The sequence below is a fragment of the Buteo buteo genome, chromosome 9, assembly GCF_964188355.1.
Source record: "Buteo buteo chromosome 9, bButBut1.hap1.1, whole genome shotgun sequence".
In the NCBI taxonomy this organism is placed as follows: domain Eukaryota; kingdom Metazoa; phylum Chordata; class Aves; order Accipitriformes; family Accipitridae; genus Buteo; species Buteo buteo.
Genome location: NC_134179.1, coordinates 43,231,276 through 43,247,490, shown reverse-complemented (window position 1 = coordinate 43,247,490; position 16,215 = coordinate 43,231,276). Strand labels below are relative to the sequence as shown.

Sequence of the window (16,215 nt, the reverse complement as noted above, 5' to 3'; positions counted from 1 at the left end):
GAGGAGGCGTGAGGTGCCCGTGGGTCCCTGCAGGGACGGGGGACGTGGCCAGGCTTCCGTCTGTCCCGTGGGATCGCTGTCCCTGGGGTGCCCTGCGGAGAGGTGGTGGGATGGGCATGGATGCTTCGGTGCGGGGCGAGGAGGGTGCGTGCGTGTGTGTGTGTGTACACGTGTGAGCGCACGTGTGTGTGCATGCACCCACCCGTGCGCCCGTGCATGCTCAAGTGTGCACGCACGTATTTGCACGCAGGCGTGCACGTGCACGCATACGTATATATGCACGCGCGTGCACGTACGTGCGCGTGTCTCTCCATTTGCAACCTTCCTAAAGGGCTCTCGGCCCCCAGCCCCAAATCCTAGGGTGCAAGGAAAGGGACGAGGGTGAGGCGGGTGAGCTTTGCCCGTGCACACCCACACACGTGCACACACACACTTGTCCCCCCAAGTGCTCGGGGACACCCGTAGGGACGTCCCGGCCCCAGCCGTGGGGTCAGGATGGTGGTGCCCCCCCTGTGCCAGCCCCGTTTGGGGGGAAGGTCCAGGCTGGGGGCCATGGGCTGCTGGCCTGCCCCACAATTTGGGGACCCGGTGGCACCTGCTGCGGGGCCGCGGGGCCAGGATTTGCGATAGCCGCGGGCTGGGTGCTCTGATAACGGCCCCCGGTGTTATCTGGGTGCTGCCAAGGGCTCCCCTCCCTGCGGCAGCCTCGTGGATTTTGGGGGTCCCTCCCCCCCCTGGGGTGCCCTGTTGCCCCCCGACTGGGTGCTATGGGCTGGGTCCCCTTTGCAGGGGCAGAGGAGGGTGTGGGGCACCCCGGGGGGGGGCACAGAGAGGTGGGATGTGTCCCCACAGGTCGTGGTTGGGGGGTGCCTCTCTGCTCAGGGTGACTCTGATTTATCTGGGTGCTGGGGAGGGGGGGGGATGTGGGTGCCTGTGGTATTCACCTCCCCCTCGATTACCCTGTCACATCAATGGGGAAACTGAGGCACGGTGCACAAGCAGGGTGCTGGGAGCATTGTGGGGCTCCCTCCCCAGCACAGCCCCCCCCCCTCCGGAGGCTCACACCTCACCCCCCCCTCCCTGCTTGGGGGGTGTCCCACACACCCCACAGACCCCACGGGGAGGGGAGATGCTCAGCATCCCCCCAAAGCAAGAACCCACGGCAGGGAGGGGGGCAGCTGAGCTCAGCCCTGGGGGGGGGGGGCAAAGGGCCCCCCCAATTCCCCTGGGGGCTGCCTAGGGTCCAGCCAGAGCCTGTCGTGTCCCCCCCCCCCCCATATCTCTGCCCACGGGGTCCCCACCAGTGGCACATCATGGTGATGGACTGGGCCCTGTAGGGAGGAAGCCCCCCCCCCCCCAGCTTCATCCCACCCCCCTTTATTCCCCCATCCTCTCCCTTCCCAGGAGGGAAAAGATTTTTTTTTTTTTTTTTTGGGGGGGGGGGCTGGAGGCGGGGAGAACACCAGGCCCCGCATCCCTCTTTGGGGGGGGGACACGCACGGCCCGTTGGCGTTGGTGGCGGTGGGGGGGGGGGGGGGTTTGCTGGTAAAGCGAAGCCTGCGCGGTGCGGGGGACCGTGGCGTGGGGGGGGGGAGGGTGGGTGGGAAGCGGGGGTCACCCCACGGGAGAAGGGGCATCGCCCGTGGCTGGGCATCCCCCCCCCCCCCCCGCCCCGGTTCAGGCAGCTCTGGATGGAAACGAGCTGCCTGCAGGCTGCCATGGCTCTGGGGCTCTCCTCCAAGAAAGCCTCCTCCAGAAACATCGCCGTGGAGAGGAAAAACCTCATCACCGTCTGCAGGTGGGGGCTGGCCTGGTCTTGGGGGGGGGCAAGTGAAAATAGAGGGGGGGGGGGAGCGTGGGGAGGGGGCGTAGGGGGGGAGAGAGAGAGAGAGATTGAGAGAGAGGACCACTGCTGCTGGGGATGGAGGAGATGGAGGATGGAGGGGGGGGGGGGAAGAGGAGGAGGGGGGGGTCATATCGACACCCCCCCCCGGTGATTTCACCCTGGGGGGGGTATTTTGGTGGTGGTGCAGTCGCTTTTTTTTGGGGGGGGGGGGAGGAAATTGAGATTTGGAGGAGGATGGGGGATGCGGGGAAGGAGGGGGGGGATGCAGGGATGCGGGTGGTGGGGTGGGGGCGGTGGGGCTTGGGGGGGGGGGTCCTGGGGGGGGTGATGGGGGGGGGCTGGGGACACAACGACAACATGGAGGCTCCCGGTGCCGGTGATGCCGGGGGCAGGAGGGCCGGGGGGTGTGTTTGGGGGGGGTGCAGGGGGGGTGGAGGGGGCTGGGGGTAGCGAAGGTCGGGGGGGGGGCTGGGGCTGGGGAAGGAGACCCCCTCCCCCCCCCCCCCGTGGGCAGGGGGCCGAGGAAGTGACGTCAGGGCCCCCCCCCCGCTCAGGGCAGTGAGGATGGAGGGATGAAGGCAGCAGGGATGGAGGATGAGGGTTGTCATGGCGACGCCCGGCTGGACCGGGGAGGGGGGGGGCAGGGATGGGGGGGGGGGGGGGCTGGTGGTCCTTCCTGTCCCCAGTGTGGGCATGGGGTGATGTGTGTCCCCCCCCCTCCCCGACCCCCAGTTAGGGGCTGCTTGGGCTGGGCTGTGATGGAGCCTGGCCTGGGGGGCATGTGGGGGGCACCGAGGTTTGGGGTCACTGTGCCAGGGACCCCCAGGTCCTGCTGTTGGGGTCTGGGGGACCCCTGGGGCTCCTCACCATGGCACAGGGCACATCCAGACCCCGCTGTCATGATACGGAGACCCCCAAGGTTCCTTGCCATGACACAGGACATCTCCAGACCCCGCTGTCATGACATGGGGACCCCTGGGATCTCCTCATCATGGCACAGGGCACCTCCAGACCCCACTGTCATGACATGGGGACCCCTGGGATCTCCTCGCCATGGCATGGGACACCTCCAGACCCTGCTGTCATGACATAGGGACCCCTGGGATCTCCTCATCATGGCACGGGACACCTCCAGACCCTGCTGTCATGACATAGGGACGCCCTGGATCTCCTTGGTGTGGCACAGGGCACCTCCAGACCCCACTGTCATGACATGGGGACCCCCTGGATCTCCTTGCTGTGGCACAGGGCACCTCCAGACCCCACTGTCATGACATGGGGACCCCCTGGATCTCCTTGCTGTGGCACAGGGCACCTCCAGACCCCACTGTCATGACATGGGGACCCCCAGGGCTCCTTGCCATGGCACGGGACACCTCCAGACCCTGCTGTCATGACATAGGGACCCCCTAGATCTCCTTGGTGTGGCACAGGGCACCTCCAGACCCTGCTGTCATGACATGGGGACCCCTGGGATCTCCTCATCATGGCACGGGGCACCTCCAGACCCTGCTGTCATGACATGGGGACCCCCTGGATCTCCTTGCTTGGCACAGGGCACCTCCAGACCCCGCTGTCATGACATAGGGACCCCCTGGATCTCCTTGGTGTGGCACAGGGCACCTCCAGACCCTGCTGTCATGACATGGGGACCCCCTGGATCTTATTGCTGTGGCACGGGACACCTCCAGACCCTGCTGTCATGACATGGGGACCCCCTGGATCTCCTTGCTGTGGCACAGGGCACCTCCAGACCCCGCTGTCATGACATGGGGACCCCCTGGATCTCCTTGCTGTGGCACAGGACACCTCCAGACCCTGCTGTCATGACATGGGGACCCCCTGGATCTCCTTGGTGTGGCACAGGGCACCTCCAGACCCCACTGTCATGACATGGGGACCCCCAGGGCTCCTTGCCATGGCACGGGACACCTCCAGACCCTGCTGTCATGACATAGGGACCCCCTGGATCTCCTTGCTGTGGCACAGGGCACCTCCAGACCCCGCTGTCATGACATGGGGACCCCCTGGATCTCCTTGCTTGGCACAGGACACCTCCAGACCCTGCTGTCATGACATGGGGACCCCTGGGATCTCCTCATCATGGCACGGGGCACCTCCAGATCCTGCTGTCATGACATGGGGACCCCCTGGGGCTCCTCACCATGGCACAAGACGCTTCCAGACCCCACTGTCATGACACCAGGATGCCTCCAGACCTCACTGCCGTGCCATGAGGCACCTCCAGACCCCACTGCCGTGACCTGGTACCCTCCACCTGCCGTCATGGGGATCCCCAGTCTCACCCTCCCCACGTGTGGCTGTGACCCACAGACAGGGCGATCCCCCCCCCCATGGAAACACCTGCCCGGTCCCCCACTGTCCAGCCAGGCTCAGCGTTTTTCACGTCTTCGGCATCTCTCTCCACCGAGCACGAGCGGCTGGGCGGAAGGGGAAGCCATCACCGCCCGCGCACGGCCGGGGAGGAAGGGGGCCTTTGTTTGCCCTTCCTGGCCACTCGCACGGCGGGGGGAGCAGCGGCCGCCCTGGAGGGCTCCCTGGGGACGTGGGGACATGGGGGTCAGCGAGCCACAACCCGAGGCTCAGCCCGCCGCCCTCTTCCCGCTGCCGGGCTCGAAAGCCGACGTCTGCAAAAACGATTTGCGCCGTCGCTAAAACCTAACGCCTGCTGGGTGTTGCTAAAACCTAACGTGTGCTGGGTGCAGGGTGCTGGGTGCAGGGTACTGGATGCTGGGTGTAGGGTGCTGGGTGCCTGTCCCCTTCCATCGGTGATCCCGTCTCCCCCACCAGGTTCTCAGTGAAGACCCTGCTGGAGAAATACACGGCGGAGCCCATCGACGACTCCTCCGAGGAGTTCGTTAACTTTGCCGCCATCCTCGAGCAGATCCTCAGCCACCGCTTTAAAGGTAACGGTGGCCCGGGCGGCCCCTGGTGTGTCCCTGTCCCCATCCCTGTGCTGCATGGTGGATGGGGATGCATGCACGCACGTGCTGGCACCGGAGAGCACGTCCGGGCTCTGGCTTGGGGCTTTCTGGGCGGACGGCGTTTGCCAGCACAGCAGCCCCTGACCGCAGCCCCCTCGGTCCCCGCAGGCCCCATCAGTTGGTTCAGCTCGGATGGGCAGCGCGGGTTTTGGGATTACATCCGCCTGGCCTGCAGCAAGGTCCCCAACAACTGCGTCAGCAGCATCGAGAACATGGAGAACATCAGTACCTCCAGGGCCAAGGTCAGGAAAGTGCCAGCCCCAGCCCTGTCCCTCTCTCTATCCCTGTCCCCATCTCCATTCCTATTCCTGCCCCTATTTCCATTCTCACCCTGTCCCTGCCACATGGACCCATCCCTGTCCCCATCCCCATCCCATCTCCATCCCCATCCCATCTCCATCCTCATCCCATCTCCATCCCCATCCCATCTCCATCCTCATCCCATCTCCATCCCCATCCCATCTCCATCCTCATCCCATCTCCATCCTCATCCTATCTCTATCCTCATTCTATCTCTACCCCATCCTCATCCCATCCCCATCCCTGTTCCCATCCCCTCTCTGCCCCCATCCCCTCTGCCCTGCCCTCCTGCCGCCCCATCCTCCCCCCATAGGACCCCACGGGGGAGAAACAGGAGCTGTGGGTCCCCACAGCGGGGAAAATGGGGCCGAAAGCAGCTCCCAGGTGGGGACCACCCACCTGCTGGTGCCCAGAGCCTCGGGGGCAGGCGGGAGTGTGGTTGGGGGGCACCCGAGGGTGGCACCCGATGAGCAGCCGATGGTGGCACCCGTCCTCAGGGCTGCCCCACGGGGCAGTGCCTTGCAGGGCCGGGCTTGGATCCGCGTGGCGCTGATGGAGAAGCGCATGTCCGAGTACATCTCCACAGCCCTGCAGGACACGCGGACCACCAGGTGAGCGGCCCGTGGCACGGCCGGCCGTGGCCGCGCGCGTGCCTGGGAGCGGTAACGGTGTGCGGGCGCTGCGGTGTGTTTTGGGGTGCCGGTGGGTGCACACGCAGCCACGTTTTTTTCCCCCGCAGGAGGTTTTACGATGATGGGGCCATCATGCTGCGGGATGAATCCATGGTGCTCACGGGGATGCTCATCGGGCTCAGCGCCATCGACTTCAGGTAAGGGCGGGCGGCGCGGTGGGACGTGGGCACCCTGCCCCAACTGCCCCCCCCCCCCCCCCCAGCCCCCTGGGGCTGCCCTGATCCTCTTGCTCCTTCTCCTGCCGCCGCTCAGCTTCTGCCTGAAGGGCGAGGTGATGGACGGTAAAACGCCCGTGGTCATCGACTACACGCCCTACCTGAAGTTCACGCAGAGGTAAGAGCCGGCGTGCCCTCCCTGGGGTGGGGAACCCACCGCCTCTCCCCTAGTACCCCGGTGGGGCTCAGCTGGGCTCCCCCCTGCCCCTGCATGCCAGCCCCCCCACCACGGTGCCGTCCCCGCTGAGCCCCCATACCCCCCAGCTACGACTACCTGAGCGAGGAGGAGGAGCGGGGCAGCGTGGAGAGCAGCACGAGTGAGGACAGCTCCCCCGAACACCCCTACCTGCCCCTGGTCACCGACGAGGACAGCTGGTACAACAAGTGGCGCAAGATGGAGCAGAAATTTCGCATCGTTTATGCCCAAAAGGTACCAGGAGCTGGGATGGGGCCATCCGGGTATCAACCCCTGCTGGGATGCTCCAGCCTGGAGCATCATCTCCCCCACCGCATCCCCGCTCCCGCAGCCCGGTGGTACCCGCAGCCCTTCATCCTACTGCTGCGGTGACCCAGTCCTCTCCTTCTCACCCTGGATGGCCCCGAGGACGTAGTTGGGGGGGGGGGTCCGGTGGGTCTGACAGTGGCCTCATGCAGGGATACCTGGAGGAGCTGGTGCGGCTGCGGGAGTCGCAGCTGAAGGACCTGGAGGCGCAGAACAAGCGGCTGAAGCTGCGCCTGGAGGAGGTGGTGGTGCAGAACCAGCTGGAGAAGAGGGAGCTGGAGGGCATCATCCTGGAGCTGCAGGAGCAGCTGTGAGTGGGGAGATGCCGCTGCTGCCGGGGCTGGCCGGGCGCGGCGGGTGGGGGGTCCCTGATGCCTGGGTGCCCCGTGGGCTCTGGGTGGGTGATGGGTCCTCAGTGCCCCACCGACCCTGAGGGGCAGGGTGAGTGGTGGTCCCCGGCACCCCATACGCCCTGTGGGGTGTGATGGGTGGTGGGTTCCCAGGGCCTGGGTGTCCCATATGCCCTGTGGGACACAGCGGGTCCTCAGTGTCTCACACGCCCCACGGGGTGTGATGGGTGGCAGGTCCCCCGTACCCAGGTGCCCCATATGCCCTGTGGGACATGGAGGGTCCCCAGTGTCCCGTATGTCCTGTGGGACGTGGTGGGTCCCCCGTGCCCCATACGTCCCGTGGGCCGTGTCGGCCGGCAGGTCCCCGGCACTCGCGGCTGTGCCGGGTGCTGAGCACCCGCCTTTGCCACAGGACGGGACTGATTCCCTGCGAGAACCCGCAGCTGGCCCAGCTCTCCAAGGAGATGGTGACACCCCTGGTGAACCAGTGGCCCTCGCTGGGGACCCTCAACGGCAACGAGAGTGGCTCGGACAGCAAGCTCTACAGGAGGTAACCCCCCCAGTGGGGGCAGAGCCGCCCTGACCTGCACCCAGCACCCTATCCCGCCCCGAGGGGGGTCTGCCCCGGGCAGGGGATGGGGAGAAGGGCTGGCCCTGGCTGGCAGGTCTGTCCTGGCCCCGGGGGCAGCGGCGTGGGGGGGCTCAGCGCCGTCCCTCCGCAGGCACAGCTTCATGAGCACCGACCAGCTCTCGGCCGAGAACAGCCTCAGCTCCGACTCCCAGCGCCTGGGCGAGGGCAAGCGCGAAGGCGAGCCCTGGGGCCCCTTGGGTAAGACCCCCCCACACACTGTAGGGTGCCCCATAAGGCTCAGCATGTCCCCCAACACGCACCCATGCATCTGGACCCCCCCTTCCCTTCTCCAGCAGCCCCCTCCTCATGCCGGGGATACTGTCCCAACAGTGCAAGGACACCCAGGTCCCTCCCGGAGAGGTGGTCCCCATCCCCATCCCCCCCCCCCCCCCCGCGGCAGGGCTGGGGTGCGAGGAGGCCGCAGCCCCCCGCGACGTCGGCGTCCCGCTCTGTGCCCGCAGGGAAGGACCCCACGCCCTCCATGCTGGGGCTCTGCGGCTCCCTGGCCTCCCTGCCCAGCTGCAAGTCCCTGGCCAGTCTCAAGTCCAACGAGTGCCTGGTGAGCGACAGCACCGAAGCCAGCCCGACCCGCAGCCCCAGCTGAGACCCCCGGCCCCCTCGCCGTCCCACGGCCCAGCCGCCCGGTCCAGCGTCACGGCAGAGGACTGACCTCGTCCCCGTCCCCCCCTCCCAGTTCGCCACCCCGGGATCGACGAGGGACTCACCGAACCCGCCAGGGAAGCTGGAGACGGGCATCCCCCTCCCCATCTTGACACCCCACTTCGGCTGCGCCTCGGACCCCCAGCCTGGTCCCTGGCTGGAGACATGGACCCGTTGGGATGGGGGATGCCAGACTGGGACCCATGCGAGCTGGGGATGGGGGGGACGGGGGGGGGGGGGGGGGGAACGAACTGTGCCATGGAGGGACACTGGGAATGACCGCTGCTGGGGAGCAAGGGAGGGGGGGTCAGGGCCAAAACCCCTCGGGGACGAAGGTCCCAGCACAGCCCCAGTGTCCATCCTGCTTGGCCCAGGGGCACCGCTCTTCCCTCGGGCGCCCACCCGGGCTTTGCCTGCCCTCTAGTGCCCAGCCTCCCCCCCGGCCCCCCGCCCCCCAACTTCGCACCCAGGCGCTGCAGGGGGGGCTGGCCTGTCCCTCCCTTTGGGGACCAGCTGTCCCTCCTTGCAGAGGCATCCCTGCGACAGGGATAGCCACCTCCCCAACCCCCCCCCCGCCCCCATTCCCACCCTCCCCCGGGGTTTCGGGTTGTTTTGGGTGATTTTGGTTTTTAATTCAGCCCCATCTGCCTTGTTGGAGCAAAAGGAATCAATAAACGCAGCAAGCTGAGCTGGCCTCCATGAGCTCCCCTCCAGCCGGGAGAGGGAAAGAGGGGGGAAAAGAGCCCTTGTGCTCCCAGCCATGAGGCTTTGGCTCAGGCAGGGGTGCTGGGGGGGGGGGTCCAGTGAGCCTCCTCCAGCCCCTCACCCCAGACCACCAGGGCAGGGAGAACACCTTTGGGACACAGCAGGTCACCCAAGGATAGGGCAGCCCCTGCCCCATCAAGAGCAGGTTGCTGCTGCAGGTAGCAGGGAGGTCCTGGGGTCTCCTTACCCCCCGCTCAAAGCCCAGCAAGGACCTGGTGGATGACAGCACTGTGCCCGTGCAGCAGGGACACTCCTGTCACCTGCGGGGATGCCTTCCACAGCCCCAGCATGCAGGGAGCAGAGAAAGAAATCCTTGCCTTAAGAGACAAATAATATTTTTTTTTATTTAAGAAAATAAGAGAAGTTATTCCCCCCTGGAATCCCGGGGCAAGCTGGGGCAGCACCTGACACGGGGCACAATGCTGGGGCAGGCCCTCGCGGTGAAGGGAGGGGGCATAGGCAGAGGTTGCTATTATGCCTGCCGGCCCCCCCAGAGCAGCAGCGAGGTCTGTCCCCACACAGGGTCCGAGTCCAGGGTCTGCCAGGGGACAGGGACACCCCAAGTGGGAGGAGAGGTCCAGAGGCAGGGAGAGGGTCCTGAAGTGTCCCCATGCCACACAGAGCTGGCAAGGGGACGCTGTGCGTGACTGATGGCAAGGAGGGGCAGACCCCCAGCTGGAGCAGGTCTAGGGGGCCCAGGCAGCCATGCAGAGAAGCCCCCCCGAGGGTTTGGTCCTCAACAGAGCCCCGGCTCCAATCTCCTGCCCTGCCGAGTCTCCTGGGGCACCCTGTCCTTGCCAGAGTGTCCATGAATCCAGCAGCAGCATCTGTCCAGCCTCAAGGGATGAGTGTGGGGGACTCCACATCCTCCCCAGTGTCACAGCAGCAGGCACAGATGTCCCCCAGTGCGGCTGCAGATGGAGAACGGGGCCGGGCTGGCCTTGCCTCCGTGCGCAGGCAGCGGGGAGGCAGAGCGCAGCACGAAGGCACTTGGGCTTTTTGCACAGCCGAGTGCGGTTCGCTGTTCCCGGGGTGCCTTGCCAGGAGCAGGGTTGGCACTGTCCCCCAGGGCACCGGCCACATCCAGCCCTGCCCCAGCCCCGGCTCACAACCCACGCAGCCGCCGCTCCTGGTTCAGCTTCTGGAAGAAGGTCTTGCCAAATTCGTAGGTGCTGATCATGATGGCGCAGGCGGGTGCCACCTTAATGACGCGGGGCAGGAAGCCTGCAAGGACAAACCCGTTAGCCCCTCGGTGACACCAGGGCACCAGTAAACCCCAGCCCAGGGCTGGGGGCACGTCCTTACCTGCAAACAGCCCCCGAGTGCCAGACTCGGCACGGATGCGCTGCATGAGCAGCCAGGTGGAGGAAGGCTTCGAGGCTGCGACTGCAGGGAAAGGGGAGCAGGTGAGGGTCTGGGGATGCCCATGTACCCACCAGGGAGTCCTGGTTGCCCCCCAGGCATCTGCCCAGAGCCCGGCCCCTCACCTGGGTGCACCTCGCTGTCTCCCAACTCAATCTGCCTCTGGGTCTTCACCACATCAAAGGGCAGCGTCAGCACTGCAGCCACCTGCAGGGCCAGCAGCCAGGCGGTGAGCTGGATGTCACCATCCCTGCCCAGTGCTGGCTCTGCTGTCACCTCCTGGTGCCATCCCAGCCCCATCCCTTGCTCCCCGTGGGGGCCATTCCCCCAGCTCACAGCTGAGCGAGCCCCTGCGCAGCGCAGACCCCAGGGCCCAAACTCACCGTCCCAGAGATGGCCCCGGATGCAAAGCTGATCATGAACGTGGCCTCATCCAGCCGCGCCTGCCTGCAGAGCCATTCCTTCACCACCTCATAGTTAAACCAGTAGAGAGCTGGGAGGAGATGAGAAACACCACTGCTATGACAAAGTACCCCAGACACACCAACCTCCTTCCTCACCCTGTGCAGGGCTGCCCTGGCCCATGCTCATCCCCCCCATCTCCCAGTGCCACCGCCCAGCCTGTCCCCCCGCAGCCATACCTGAGAAGGGGACATCTCGCAGCACGGTGGGTCCCCAGCCCCTCCAGAGGGACAGCCAGCCATCCTGAGCCACCGCCGACTGGATGCAGACACCCAGTTCCCGGTAGCTGAGCTGCCGGGACTGCATCTTGGTGCGGATGAGCTCCAAGGGGCTGATGACCGTCACGGCGCCCACTGCAACGGAGGGGACATTGGGCATCAGCCCCCTCAGCTCTGGCAGCTGTCCCGGAGCCATCAGAGCACTGTGCCAGGAGAGCCAGGTGCCGAATGCAGGCACCAACAGCCAAGAGACCTGCTGTGCTCTCCTGCGAGGATGCAGGGCGGGCACGGGGGGACGCCCAGAGAGGAGGGGTACTCACGCCTGGCAAGGGCCCCCGCCAGCAAGGGGATGTGGTGCCCCCGGCTTCCCGTCCGAGCATGCAGGTAGTCCCGGAGCTGGTCGTAGGTGGTGAAATAAATGACGGTGGCTGGCACGGCCATGACCCTGCCAAGGAAGAGGGGTGTGAGGGGCACACATGCCCTCCCTGGGGGCTGGCAGGAGGCTTGGGGCAGATGCCCATGTGCCTGGGCAGGCATTAGCACCCAGACACCCCCCCAGGCAGGGTCGAAACTCACAGGGTGGGGGGCAAGCCGCTCCACAGAGACCTGATGCCCTCGTAGCGTGTGATCTTCACAAAAGCATCCTGGGGAAAGTGGAGCACCGGGGAGAGGGGTTAGAGGGGGGAGATGGGCAAGCAGCCCCCCAGCAAACACCCTGACCCCCTCTCTGGGACAGGGAGGCCCCTGCCCACCCTGCCTGTGCCCGCAGCCCCTACCAGTGTGCCTGTGAAGTGGGTGGGGGCCTTGTACCAGGCGGTGCAGCCGTTGCCATTCTGGCAGACATACAGATGGTCCATGAGCCCATTGCAGTAGAGGAAACACTTCCCTGAGGGGGAAGGCAACAACATCACCGTTAAACAGGAGACCCTTCCCCTCTGCCCCATGCCCAGCCCATTTAATCCCCAAAACCATCGTCTCTTCCCAACCCAGACCAAGGTCAGAAGAGGGATCACCCTCCAGCAAGGGTCTGACCACAGCCAGACCCATGGGGTGGTGGGCATCCAGCCCCACTGCAGGGACAGGGGCATGGCAGGAGCCATTGCCAGTGGCAGGAGAGGTTTATGCCTTGCTTGGCGTCAGCTCCGCTGTCCCAGCAGAGTGGGGATGCCATCGCAGGGAACCAGCATGGCCCCTCCACTGTGCTCTTGGACCAGGCACAGGGACGCTGGGCAGCAGGGAGCAAGCGGGGCGGCGGAGATCCAAGGGGACTTTGACGTAGCAACAGGACAGAGTGACAAGACAGGGCAAGGACAGGGGGACCACAGACAGACAGACCTGTTGCACAACAGACCCACAGCAGACCCCCTGGGCAAGGACCCAGCAGGGATGTTGCACAGCAAGCCCCAAAGCAGGGCTGCAGGAGCAGCTGTGGGGCTGGGGGACGATCACAGCCCCCACACTGGAGAGGGATGTCCTCTTAGCCAGAGGAGTCCAAGCCGCCACCAGCGGGGAAGCGAACCAGGGTCAAGGCTCGGGAAAGCAAAGCCACTGGTGGCAGGAGCTGCCTGGAGCCCCTGGGCATACTCACATGTGGCCTGCTGAGCGCCCCAGGGCACAGACCGCACTGGCAACGCTGAAACACACAACGGGGGACACACTGAGCGATGACACGGGGGGATGTGCCACCTCCCCGGGCTGGGGCACACGCGTGTGCTGCAGCTCCGAGCCAGGCAGTGGGAGAGCTCCATCAGTGAAAGGAATGCATGCCCCTGCAGCCACTTCCCAAGCAGTCCCTACTGTCACCAAACCAGTCCCTTGGGACCAGCCCCAGCCTACTGGCCCCGTAGGGAGGGGGGCAGAGCGCACAGGGTCTCTCCTGCCCCACGGAAGCCATGGGGAGCAGCGTGGAGACAGGCACAAAGGCAGCGGGGGAAAGAGCAAGCAGCCAGAGCAGGCTGAGCCCTTCCACCCTGCTCCCTGCCAGGCAGGGGGCTGCCGGGCACAGCGCTGACCCCACTAGCATCGGCATGGGGCTGCGGAGGGGGAAGGACTGAGCGAAGCATCAGCCCAGCTCCCCCAGCGGGGCCCCCCGAGCCCATCAGGACGAGGGGCCCATGGTAACCTGCCACCTCGCGATGGCCCCACGCTCAAGAGCCGAGAAGTCCCCATCGTCACCAGCTCTGCCAACCGAGACATCCACGTGGGCTGCTCGCTGGCTGACTGGGGGGGTGGGGGGCTGGCCGGAGACCCCCACCCTGCCCTGAGCAGGGTTACCTTTGGAGAAAGGGGTCCTCTGGGCCTGCAGCCGGATCTTCACCACGTCCAGCGGCGTCACTGAAACAACACCATCCTTTAGCCACGCCGCATTGTGCCAGCCCCCTGGCACCCACCCACTCCCCATGGTCCTCACCGAAGAGGGAGGTGAGGATGGCCCCCGTCCCTGAGGCCAGCATCTGCTGCAGCGGCGTGATGCCCCCGCCGGGGCTCGGTGACGTCTTCTCAGCCATGGCACTGGCCCCCTGCAACACATGGAGGGGGATGCTCGAGGCCGGGGGTGCTCCAGGGGGGTCCCTGCCCAGGGATGAGCGATGGCTCCCCAAGGAGCTCCCCCCCCACCCCCAGCATCCCCGCTCCATCGGTATGAGCACAGGCGTCCCACCTCCAGCCTTGCTATCAGCATGGCACAGGGCAGGCACGGCCCCCCCTGTAATCATGCTGTCCTGGGGTGGGGGGGACAGGGACCGCTCCTGGGGCCGGCTCACCCCGATAACAACCCCCCTGGCCCCACCGCTGGCAGCGGGCCCAGCCTTGCTGGAGAGGTGGGGACGGTCCAGGCCAGCCTTCCGTGTTCTTGGGGAGGGAGGACCGTCCCCTCCCTGCACTTGGAAAATTAAGGGACAGGAAGGAACAAAGTCCAAAGACCAGCCACACCACGGCAGCACCCCCCGGCTGAGAAGGGAGCAGAGCCCAGTGCAGCCATGGAGGGACACCCAAGTGGGGGGATCTCCCTCCTTGCACAGGGGGTGCAAGCTTGCAACAAGCACCCCAAAAAAGGTTTGCAAGTCTAAAACCTTCTGCATGCCTCCCCCGCCCCGCTGCTGCTCCCCCCGCCAAGGCTTGGCAGAGCTGTGGCCCCCAGGGCCAGCGTCTCTGCCCTCGGGAAGCGGGGGATATCGCACCCTTCCTGCGAGAGGAGGACCCGGAGAAGCGAGCCCGAGCATGCTGTGCACACTCAGGACCAGCTGCTCCCCCTCGCCGCAGCCCGGGGACAGTCCTCATGCTGGGACAGGGCCAGCAAAAAGGCTTCCAGGCTTCATGAACCCACCTTTTTTTTTTTTTTTAAGCCAGGGAATGCAGGAAAAAAAAACACCCTTCACCATCTGACTCAGCAATTTGCAAGGTCAGAGCAGTCATAAATCTCTCAATTACAGGCTTCAGACTTGTTAGGTGCCCAAGGCTGCAAGCGGGAACGGGTCTATCCTGGAGTCACACACACCAGACCCACCGGGAGAGCCGGGTGCTGTTTGCGGGGTGGGCACGGGTCCCATTGTGCCTGTCACGGGACAGCAGCAAGGCGACGCAGCACCCTGGCACGCTCCCCGCGGACCACACAGCCATTGCAAAACCGTGCCATGGGCAGGGTGCTCGCCCCAGCGCCGGATCCTTCCCTCCACATAAACCCTTACGCAAGCAGGGGGAAAATCTCTTGCTCACAGCGCTGCAACACCTGAATGGCTTAAAGCTATTTATACGTGCCACAACACAGCCCTCTCCCTTGCTGTAAGGGGGGAGCGGAGCACCTCCAGGGCACCGGCAAGGCCTTCCTGGCCGCATCCAAGCTCCCTTCTCAGCTGCAAGTTGCTCCCTTTTCCATCCAGGAAAAAATATAAGCCCCTAAAACCATGACCCAGACCCCACCGCTTGGTCCGGAGCACTGGTGGGTCTGGGTACAGCGCTGTGATGCTTGGTACAAAGAGGGAAGGGAAAAAAAAAAAAAGCAAATATGTATTAAGATGATAAAGGCAAGAAGCTCCAGGGGACACGAGGAGCTCAGCAGCCTCTTCCCGCGCAGGAAAGGCCCAGCTGGGTGTTCGAGCCTGAGAGAGGGAACACTGATGGAAATCCTGCAGGCAGACCCCCTCAGGTGCTTCCCAGCACCTGGGCTGCTCCAGCCTGGGGCTGTGAGGCTCTGTGGGGGTGTGTGTCCCACCCCCGCACCATCTCTGGAAGTGCCTGAACAGCACCAGGGGTCTCATCCTGCCTGGGCACACCCCTGCCTAATGCCACCCTGGTTCGGGCAGGACCCGGGCGCTGCCCAAACAGGCAGGGACGGCTGCTAGCGCTTCTGGGGAGGGAGGACTCAACCGTGGGACCCACCGCAGCCACCTCCCACCCCCGCTCCGTGGGTGGCCCGGGGGACAAACCGCCCTCCCAGGGAGGGGACAACGACGGGTGCTGCAGCTGATACACCCAGCCTGGCCCGCTGCCACGGGGAACCCCCCACGGACGTGGGGAAGCCCCCCCCTCCCCATGCTGCAGCTTGCAATCCTACCTGGGGTCTGCAGCCCCCCTCCAAGGTTTGCACCCCCTCCCTCAGGGCTCGTAGCCCCCCGCCCCCCAGGCGCTGCCCCCGCCTCGGGGTCTGCAGCACCCCCCAGGCTTTGCACCCCGTGTCCTAGGGTTTGCACCACCACCACCCCCCCCCGGGGCCTCGTTCCCCCCGCACCCTCCCAGCAAGGCCGGGACCCCGGGGGGGGGGGGCCCGCGGCCGCCTCCGCCCCCAGCGCGGCCGTACGACCCCCGGTACCGGTGGAAACTGAGGCAGCGGCCGTGCGTCCCGGGTCACGGAGGGGAGGGGAGGGGGGGGGGTCACCGGGGGGGGGGCCGCGCCCCACCTGTTCATTCCAGCCACGTGCGGCGTTTCCCTCCGCCGGCACCGGGAGGGGGGCGGGTGGCGGCGGCGGCGCCTTTAAGGAGCCCCATGGGCGCCCCGTGCCCCACCGCCGCGCGCCGGCCCGCGCGCCACTTCCGCCCCGCGCCGGCAGACTGCGCACGCGCCCTGCCGCCCGCGCGCCCCCTGCCGGGGAAGGGAAGGGGGGGCGGCGGCACCCGCGGGGGCGCCCGCGCGCCGGGCAGCGCCTTGCACACTCGCCGTGCTGGCAGAGGGGCGCCTTGCACACTCGTCCTCACCATACTAGCAGAGGGGC

At 66.1% G+C, this 16,215-nt stretch overlaps 2 protein-coding genes across 8 annotated transcripts; one reads left to right on the top strand and one right to left on the bottom strand.

Annotated features, from left to right (window-relative positions):
• Window positions 1–1,680: 1,680 nt before the first annotated feature.
• On the top strand, window positions 1,681–8,842 carry RUNDC3A (RUN domain containing 3A). The gene is made up of 11 exons (XM_075036324.1): window positions 1,681–1,798; window positions 4,658–4,773; window positions 4,960–5,093; window positions 5,677–5,762; window positions 5,891–5,980; window positions 6,096–6,176; window positions 6,323–6,488; window positions 6,713–6,870; window positions 7,323–7,460; window positions 7,633–7,739; window positions 8,003–8,842. The coding sequence occupies exons 1-11, from the start codon at window positions 1,692–1,694 to the stop codon at window positions 8,143–8,145; spliced, it is 1,326 nt and encodes a 441-aa protein (XP_074892425.1). The 5' UTR covers window positions 1,681–1,691; the 3' UTR covers window positions 8,146–8,842.
• A 448-nt stretch (window positions 8,843–9,290) lies between these two features.
• Window positions 9,291–16,040, bottom strand: SLC25A39 (solute carrier family 25 member 39). 7 transcript variants are annotated; one of them, XM_075036329.1, is made up of 12 exons: window positions 15,904–16,040; window positions 13,419–13,527; window positions 13,283–13,342; window positions 12,597–12,641; window positions 11,785–11,894; window positions 11,585–11,652; window positions 11,329–11,453; window positions 10,970–11,143; window positions 10,712–10,821; window positions 10,454–10,535; window positions 10,272–10,352; window positions 9,291–10,190 (listed from the first exon to the last, which is right to left on the bottom strand). In XM_075036329.1, exons 2-12 carry the CDS (start codon window positions 13,513–13,515, stop codon window positions 10,072–10,074), a joined length of 1,071 nt encoding a protein of 356 aa, XP_074892430.1. In that variant the 5' UTR covers window positions 13,516–13,527; window positions 15,904–16,040; the 3' UTR covers window positions 9,291–10,071. The 7 variants fall into 7 exon arrangements, with proteins under 7 accessions (XP_074892430.1, XP_074892431.1, XP_074892429.1 ...); XM_075036330.1 differs by lacking the exon at window positions 15,904–16,040 and adding an exon at window positions 15,816–15,889; XM_075036328.1 differs by lacking the exon at window positions 15,904–16,040 and adding an exon at window positions 13,668–15,570.
• Between the last annotated feature and the right edge of the window lie 175 nt (window positions 16,041–16,215).